The 9,220-nt window shown below is 39.9% G+C and overlaps 1 protein-coding gene across 4 annotated transcripts in view; it reads left to right on the top strand.

The window, feature by feature from the left end:
• The window catches only part of ODAD2 (outer dynein arm docking complex subunit 2), a 175,852-nt gene that overhangs the window by 59,665 nt on the left and 106,967 nt on the right, over positions 1 to 9,220 (top strand). For all 4 annotated transcript variants that reach the window (XM_081820782.1, XM_081820781.1, XM_006739479.3 and 1 more), the window contains 4 exons: positions 110 to 352; positions 690 to 800; positions 2,746 to 2,900; positions 4,229 to 4,471. In XM_081820782.1, the coding sequence (XP_081676908.1) occupies positions 110 to 352; positions 690 to 800; positions 2,746 to 2,900; positions 4,229 to 4,471 (752 nt within the window). The remainder of the gene's footprint in view (positions 1 to 109; positions 353 to 689; positions 801 to 2,745; positions 2,901 to 4,228; positions 4,472 to 9,220) is intronic.

The raw sequence follows: 9,220 nt of genomic DNA, 5'->3' as shown, positions 1-9,220 counted from the left end.
CCCCCCACTCCAACAACACTCAGTTTGTTTCCTGCAATTAAGAATTCCTCAGGATATGTTGTTTTATTTTAAAGATTCCCACGTACATCATATTTATCTATTCTTGTAGGTCGCTCTACTCGACTGTGCACAGAATTCAGGAGAACTGGCTCAATCAAGTCTGTGTAATGCCAGAGACGTGGAGGTGGCTCGCTGTGGGGCGCTGGCATTATGGAGCTGCAGTAAGAGTTATATGAATAAAGAAGCCATTCGTAAAGCTGGGGGCATTCCTTTGTTGGCTGGCTTACTGAAGACTTCTCATGAGAACGTGCTAATTCCAGTGGTGGGGACACTGCAAGAATGCGCATCAGAGGTAGGCAAGCCAGCTCTGCTTCCCTTGCTTTCCTTTATCTTAACTGTCTTTAGATGAAAAATAATTTTTAAGATTATTGTGACTGCTAAGGATTTTTTTTTTTTTGAGAAGTCGGCAGTCTTTTAGAAAGAGAAGATGAAACTAATAGAACATTAATTAAATTGGTACCTGGGTGATATATTTCTGAAAATGTTGACTAAATTCTCTTATTATATAGTTGTGTTAATCTTGGACTTTAGTGTTTATTAAGAGTTTGTTTGGCATAGTTATTCATAAATGTAAATAGATACTTATATTCATGCATTATGCATGTAAATATTTAAATGTGTATTCCTAGGAAAGTTACCGAGCTGCAATCAAAGCAGAAAGGATAATTGAAAATCTGGTGAAGAACCTAAATAGTGAGAATGAACAACTGCAGGAACACTGTGCCATGGCCATCTACCAGGTATGGTGAACTCCCCAGACAGTTGTGGTGTTCTTCGGATGGTTAACGTGGTATTTCTAAATGTGAGGTCTCATTCTCTGGGGTTAGGACTCAGGAGTCTGCATTTTTAACAAGAACCCCCTGGGATTTTTCTGCACACACAGGTCTGAGAACCACTGTCCTGTGCTAATGACAGGTGCCTGTATATGTGAGAGAGAAACCTGCTCCAACATGTCTTGATTATTTACATTTCTAGAAGCCACTTATATATCTTAGTCTCCTCAAACAAGTTACTTAGTGTAAAATAGCTAAATATATACATGGTGCCTTTACATTGCTTTTCAGTTACCCTATTCAAACATGGCGGTCTTGGGAAATTTATCTTCTGCCAAGACAAGATGGATGGATGAATGAGTGTGTGCTTTCATGTGTGTGTGTGTGTGTGTGTGTTCCTGTTTTATCTTTTTATTAATTTATTTTAATCTTCATTAACTTTTTGTGAGTTATGCATTTCATAGTATGCCAGAAAACAGAAGAAAAGATGGCCTTGACGAATTAGTAGATGGCTGGTTACTGACCACGCCAGCTTCTACCTATCAGAGAAATCAGTCGATTTCCTAGGGGAATGCATTTTAAAACATGCACGGTGAGGGTATGCCAAAATGACAGAGTCAGAGAAAGGGGTTCATGTGAGTAGAAGATTGTATTAATTTTCTAAGGCTGCCATAACAAAATACCACACACCGGGGGGGCTTAAATAACAGAAATTTATTTCCTTAGAGTTCTGGAGGTTACAAGTTTGAGATCAAGGTATTGACAGCATTGGTTCCTTCTGAGGACTCTCTCCTTGGCTTGTAGATGGCCATCTTTATGTTCACATGAAATTCTCCCTCTGTCTCCACATGTTCCTTTCTCTGTGTCCTAATATTTTCTTCTTCTAAGGACACCTGTCATATTGGATTAGAGCCCACCCCAGTGACATTGTTTTACCTTAATTACCTCTTTAAAGACTTTATCTTTGAATATGGTTACATTCTGAGTTATGGGGGTTAGGACTTTGACATATATCAGTTTTAAGGGAACACAACTCAGTTCATAATGAGGATATATAGCCTTGACTTGCATATATGCCTCATATGAGTAACTATGAAGGATTGGTTGAAATAGTGATTAATTTTTTAAAAGTTGCAACTGAACCAGAACCGAAAGTCATAGATAGAAGATAAACATGGCAGGTGCCTTGTGGTGCATTCCAGTGAGGATTTCTTCTAGTGGCCCTCATGGATGATGCATGACATGCGTCTGTATCATGTGGCCTCAGAGACCAACTGTATGCCTCAGATGATAACATATCTATACTAAATTTATCATCTTTTTGCTCTGTAACCTGGGAAGGGTGATCAGCTGGGAACCTCTATGCAGTACTTATTTATTTCAAAGGATGACACAAATGTATGGATAAACATATGTGAACATAATGTCATTTGCTATTGATAAAACTCACTGCTCTGGGCATAGAAACTCTATTAGGGAAATGCTCATCTCTTAGCTTTTGGGGGTCACTGAAGATCGGACTAAAGCTTTATCACTCATCTATCTTCTCCACTGTATTTTCCCAAGACTGTGGGTTGCATGACTGCAGAAATCCTCCATCCACGCAGGTAGCATTCTAGGTCTCTTGCCAACCTCTCTTTCTGTCTTGGTGGAAGCCCACACTACCTCAGAACGGCTTGGCAGAATTTCCAAGTATGTAGAAACTTCTAGACATTGCCAAAATCATGTAAGGGAAGAGAGACACTGTCAGACAGCTGCCAGTATAGAGAAGAATTATATTTTACTTGGAGGCCTCTTCAGAAAATGATACTCTCTGAGTTTCATAGTCACTACCATGACAGCCTCTTTAGGAATCACTGAAAGCTTGATATGCCTTCATCACTGACAGGCTCTGCTCTGACTTTTTGTGTAGTGTGCTGAAGACAAGGAAACCCGTGACCTGGTTAGACTGCACGGAGGACTTAAACCCCTGGCCAGTCTGCTCAATAACACTGACAATAAAGAACGGTTGGCCGCGGTTACGGGGGCAATATGGAAATGTTCCATCAGCAAAGAGAATGTGACCAAGTAAGAGAAGCCATTCAATATTCTGTGATAAAAATATGGCCATTGAGGAATAGCGGTATTCTTAGTGCACAGAAACTACACTGTGTACACTGAGTCCTTCAACTAACATCTTCTCTCATTAAGATATAAATGTTTCTAAATAAAGTGTAGATGCATTTTAAAAAATGGCATTGAAACACATTCCCGTAATGTTATTTTAATAAAGAGTCGATCCTAATGCTATTCCTATAGTTTTCATACACGTATGTTCTAGACTAATTTGGCAGGATTAAGGTATTTTTAGAAATGCAAGACTTCTACTTCTCATCCCACCACCTGGCAATGGTTTTCTGTGCCTCACTCAGGACTAAGTACTAAGGGACTTGCTAATTAATCTATTTGTGTGAATGGACTCTTTTGCTTACGGGTAGCCATATAAATGACGAGTATCTCTGATTTCCTGTAGAGACCTATGAAGGTGCAGGGATAAATCTTTAGAGATAGAAGTGGTTCCATTCCTTTTCCTTTTTTAAAGATAAACAAGATAAGTCAGCTAAATGCCAACTAATCAGTTAAAGAGCAGCCATTTTAAAATGATTTTATTGAATTTTAATGTATTTATAAACTTTATGACCATCTGATTTATTTCAATATTCAAATTTATTTCTTCATATACTTTTAGAGTTCTCATACTCTATGATGGATATTCTGAGGCAACTCTTCTTTGTCTCAGTGTGATGATTTTTTTTAAGATTTATTTATTTATTTTAGAGAGAGTATGCATGAGTGGGAGGAAGGGCAAAGGGGAGAGAGAGCAGACTCCCCACTGAGAGCAGAGCCCAATTCGAGATCAGGGCCCTGAGATCAGGACCTGAGCTGAAATCAAGAGTCGGATGCTCAATTGACTGAGCCACCCAGGCGCTCCTCAGTGTGATGATTTGAACAAGAAATTTACATGTCTTATTTAACATAAAATAGGCTTATTTTGTTTTGTTCATGTAAAATAGTCTCTGTGACATGGGGAAAACACCCATAGCGTAGTAGAATCACTGACACTCTGATTTGGTAGAAGTTGTAGTTGTCTTAAGGACTATACAGTATAGAGATTAAAGGTACATCAGCTGGATGTGGATGCCAGCTTCACTATTTATAAAGCTTCAAATTAGCTTTCTGAAAATGGGGATTGTGGTAGTACCTGCATCATAGGGTTTTTGTAAGGACTGGATGATCATATAGTTGGCATTTAGAAATTTTGTGCTATTAATATTATTAGCTAATTTTATACCAAAAGTAATACTGTTCTCCTCTTTCCCTCCCCCTCCCACCTCTTTTTCTTGTGATGAACTTAGGTTTCGGGAATACAAAGCCATTGAAACTTTGGTGGGACTTTTAACTGACCAGCCCGAAGAAGTGCTTGTGAATGTGGTCGGTGCATTGGGAGAATGTTGTCAAGAATATGAAACCCGAGTCCTTGTCCGGAAATGTGGTGGCATTCAACCACTTGTGAACCTCCTCGTTGGAATAAACCAAGCTCTTCTTGTCAATGTCACAAAAGCAGTTGGTGCTTGTGCAGTAGAACCTGAAAGTATGATGTAAGTAGCCTAGCAACTGAAAGATTTTATTTGAGAGTGTTAGGGGAAACGCTCAGGTCATCATAGAATAGTGTCATCACTTAGAATTGGCATGCACAAATGGTGAAAAAGTAAAATGGATTTACATGTAAATAACCACAAGGTTACTAGTCATGAGTTACAGAGCCAGATTGTTCCCTTGGATGAGCTAGAGGACAGAGGCTGGGCATATTGGGAGGATTTAACATTCCCAGTAATTAATGTCCCACCCAGAAACCTTCATACAATTGACAAAATTTTTCTCTGCTTCCTAAGGAATTCTCTCTCTCTCTCTCTCTCTGAGACCTTAGGTAGTTTTAGGTAGCATTCCCATAGTATCCTTCTTGTTTTTCAGTTCAATTCAGCAAACATATTTTGAGTACCTAACAAGAACTGTGAACTGATGAGAGAGAAAGACAAAGGATTTTAAGCTGTGATCTTGGTCCTTAAGCAAATTCTTGTGTAATTAGGAAGAAAAGACTTAAATGTTATACAACTTAAGAACAATAGCAAGATGATATAGAGATTATATATACATATATAAGTATATATTTAAATAAATAAACATATTTGTGTATAAATATATTTATATGAAATATATGTGTGTGTGTGTGTGTGTGTGTGAAGTATATATACATATACTTCATATATATATGAAGCCCAGAAAGGGAAGAACCCATACGGGCCAAAGTTATTGTATGAGGGTTCTCCAGAGAACCAGAATCAACAGGATGAGAAAGGTGGGAGGCGTAGGGGGATAGATTTAAGGAATTGGCTCCCGTGATTGTGGAGGCTTGACAAGCCCCCCCTTCTGATGCGGGAAGCTAGCAGAATGGAGACTCAGGAAAGAGCTGCAGTTTGAGGTCAAAGGCGGTCTGCTGGCAGAACTGCTTCTTGCTCAGAGGAAGTCAGCCTTTTTTCTATGAACGCCTTCAACTGATTAGATGAGGCCCACTAACATTATGGAGGATAATCTGCTATACTCAGAGTCTGCCAATTTAAATATCAATCCCATCCAAAAAGACACCTTCACAGAAATATGCAAAATAATGTTTGACCAGAGGTATCTGAGTGGTTCAGAGAGTTGAGTATCCGATTCTTGATCTTGGCACAGGTCATGATCTAAGGATCGTGAGACTGAGCCCTACATCGGGTGGGCTCCATGCTGAGCATGGAGCCTGCTTAGGACTCTCTCTCGCTCTCCCTCCCTCTTCCTCTGGCCCTCCCTGCCCCACTGACATGTGCTCTCTCTCTCTCAAAAAAAAAAAAAAAAAGTTTGACCAATATCTGGGCATCCCTTAAACCAGTCAAGTTGACACATAAACATTAACCATCACATGTCCACCCATGTCAACTTGGTACCCATTCATGCATCTCCTTAAACCATACTTAATCTCTATAGAAAGGTAATAACAAGGCCATATTCCTGCCTAACATTACACAACTATCCAGTGTACTACTGAAAATTCACTAACCCTTTTCCCAGATGAGGAAGCAAAGTTCTTAGATTATGTTTACTCTTCTCCTTGATATCCTGTTACTTAAATACTTTAATGTAAAGTTAGCCATACTTAAAAACTATGATATAAAGTTAATATATCTTGTGTTACATGGTAAGAGGATAAAAGAGGGAAGAAAAGATACACACAGACATATTCATAACAAAGTAAGGAAGGAATTTTTTTTTAAGATTTTATTTATTTATTTGACAGAGACACAGCGAGAGAGGGAACACAAGCAGGGGGAGAGGCAGAGGGAGAAGCAGGCTTCCCGCCGAGCAAGGAACCCGATGCGGGGCTCGATCCCAGGACCCTGGGATCATGACCTGAGCCAAAGGCAGATGCCCAACAACTGAGCCACCCAGGCGCCCCTAAGGAAGGAATATTAATGACAATTACAATACTCATTCTGGAACTGGTCATGTGGTCATAGCTGGTATTTACAACTACCTTCTTTCATTACCCATTCCATATTCCCTTTGCTCTCGGCAAGCACTTTAGCTGGTGGTTGTTCTTTACCTGGTGGGGTAACCCAAACCTTCATTCCTGAGGGTCTGGGCCATTAGTAGTCCTGCCTAGATTGGTTGTTGTAGTTTTCCATCAACTGTAATCACAGGGCATGGTAATACTTAAGAGATGCCCTAAGGGATCTCTTGTTTTCCAGATATAGTCTTCTTTACCTCTATTGTGGAGTAGCAGTCCAATTTCCCCTTGATAATTGGGATCAGTCACCCCAGCCAACACAGTAACTCCCTCTGTTGCTTGTTGGTTTAGAGGCATAGGGAGGCCAAAGTGGCTGGGAGGCAGATTTAACTTTCAGTTCAGAATCATTGTTGAGTCTCCTGGTGGAAGCATTCCCCACTTTGAACTAAGACCTCTAAACCAGCAAAGTGTAAGGTCACAGGAACAGGAAGCAAAAACATTTGCTAGTGGGTCACTAGGGGTAATAGTGAGCAGTAGGCACCACTCTCATTTCCATCCCCCAATTCCTGGACCCATGAATCCTGGCTATGTAAGAAATAACACCACATTATTGGGCAGCCAGACAGCTCTATTGGCTAGTCCTATAGACTCCCAGAGGTCTGACAACCTTCCTTCATTTCATCCTATTTTTGTCCCCTTCAGTCCAAGATAGCAGTGTTTCTTGAGATGGTCGATTGGATCCATGAGTCACACCTGTAATCTTTTTATCATACGATTCTCCTATATATCTCCTGAATCATTTCATTCTGATTTGCACATTCATTCAACTCTTCACTGTGTGTGACCAGGCACTCAGGGCTGCTGTGTATGGATATATCCTGCACAACTCTAGGGAGCACCATTCCCACAGACATATACCCAGTGTCATACATTATGGGGCCATACATACAGCCCTGCTGAAATGTATAACTTCCTATCTATTTCACCATTTGATTGATACGGGAAGCTTATACCTGATGCCAATAGTCTCTGGTCGTGCCTTCTTCCATCTGCCCACTCTCCCGGAATTTGTGACTCATTTGTATTCAGCCAGGTCCTCTTCCTTCACAGGAAGGCTGCAACTCTAAGACAGCCCTGGAGCTCTGTTAATGTGAGTCTCATCTCACCACATGTCTGGGACACAAGTACTAAAGCCTCTGTAATGCTCTTTGGATTTGGTTACTGGAGCCTTAGGCTCAGGTGTTTCAGACACCAAGGACCACTAGTTGTACTCATGATAACTTCAAGGGAAGAGCATCCCCTGGGCCTATAAAACAGTTTTCTGATGTATTCGTCTTTCTGAAAAAACACATGGTGTTCATTAGCACATGATAAACACTTGTCAGAAATGGCTTTATGTATTTCTTTTCATCTTCGGCCCTTGTCTACTTTTTGTCTACTCACGCCTGCCAACTACACCAACTGCCTCTGAACTAACTTTTTTTGAATGCATCCTCCTGCTCTTGACCTTCAGTTGAGCTTCTGTCACCTTTTACCTGGACTATTGAAGCAGGCTCTGTTTGGTCTCATCTCATAGTTCTCCCCTTCCATATCTTTTCTGCGCAGCATTGAAATTTATTCTTCTAAACTGTAGATATGATAGGGTTGTTTTCTAAAGAACCATCCATGACCTCTCAAGCTTTAAAAAACAAACCTAAGTTCCTTAGTCTGGTATTCAAAGCATTTGCCTCTTGACCCCATTCTACCTCTCGAGCTTCATCTTTTCCTTGCACATGTTAAATATCTAAAGTTATATTGTTTATTCCTTATTCATTGAACAAATATTTATCAAGCATCTTTTGTGCTAGCCACTGAAAGTATAGTGTACCCACAGCAAAGTTCCTGCTTTCTTGGAACTCACATTCCGTTGTGTATGTGGAACACAGACTATAAACTCTTAAATAAAATGATTTCAGATAGTGCTAAATGGTATAAAGAAAACAGCATGATTGAATGAGCGGGAGGTGGTTACTTTAGCTACAGTGGAAAGAGAAAAGAGAAAGTGGAAGAGAGGACGGTAGCCTCTGGGAGGATAATATTTGAATCAAGACCTGAGAGATGAGAAGACAACCTGAGGGAAGAACGCACAGGACAAGGAGTAGCGAACACAAAAGCCCTGGGATGGGAGTGAGCTCTGCTTGAGAAGCTACCTTGAGGTTTGTTTGTTTTTTATATACATTTCATATATATTTTATCATTGTCTGCCTTGTTAATAGCATATGATTTCTGTATCACCTGTGACTCATAAATCGTCTTTTTATCTCTTGATGACTACTAATTTCTTTTTTTTAAAGTTTTTTATTTTACTTCCAGTATGGTTAACATACAGTGTTACATTAGTTTCAGGTGTAAAATGTAGTGATTCAACACTTCCATACATCACCTTGTGCTCATCATGACAAGTGTCCTCCTTAATCCCCATCTCCTATTTCACCCATTCTCCCCACCCACCTCCCCTCTGGTAGCCATCAGTTTGTTCTCTATAGTGAAGAGTCTGTTTCTTGATTTGTCTTCTTAAATTCTACACATAAGTGAGGTCGTATGGTATTTTTCTCTAATTTCACTTAGCATTATATGCTCTAGCTCCATCAATGTCATTGCAAATGGCAAATTTTTATTGTTTTTATGGCTGAATAATATTCCGTTGTGTGTGTGTTTGTATTTGTGTGTGTGTGTGTGTATACCATTCCTTCTTTATCCATTCATCTATTGATGGACACTTAGGCTTATTCCAGTAGTTTGGCTATTGTAAATGATGTTGCAATAAACA

Source organism: Leptonychotes weddellii, chromosome 5 (assembly GCF_054177405.1).
Source record: "Leptonychotes weddellii isolate Sample4059 chromosome 5, ASM5417740v2, whole genome shotgun sequence".
Classification (NCBI taxonomy): domain Eukaryota; kingdom Metazoa; phylum Chordata; class Mammalia; order Carnivora; family Phocidae; genus Leptonychotes; species Leptonychotes weddellii.
The sequence above is the reverse complement of the archived record's forward strand: the minus strand, read 5'-3'. Positions and strand labels throughout refer to the sequence as shown.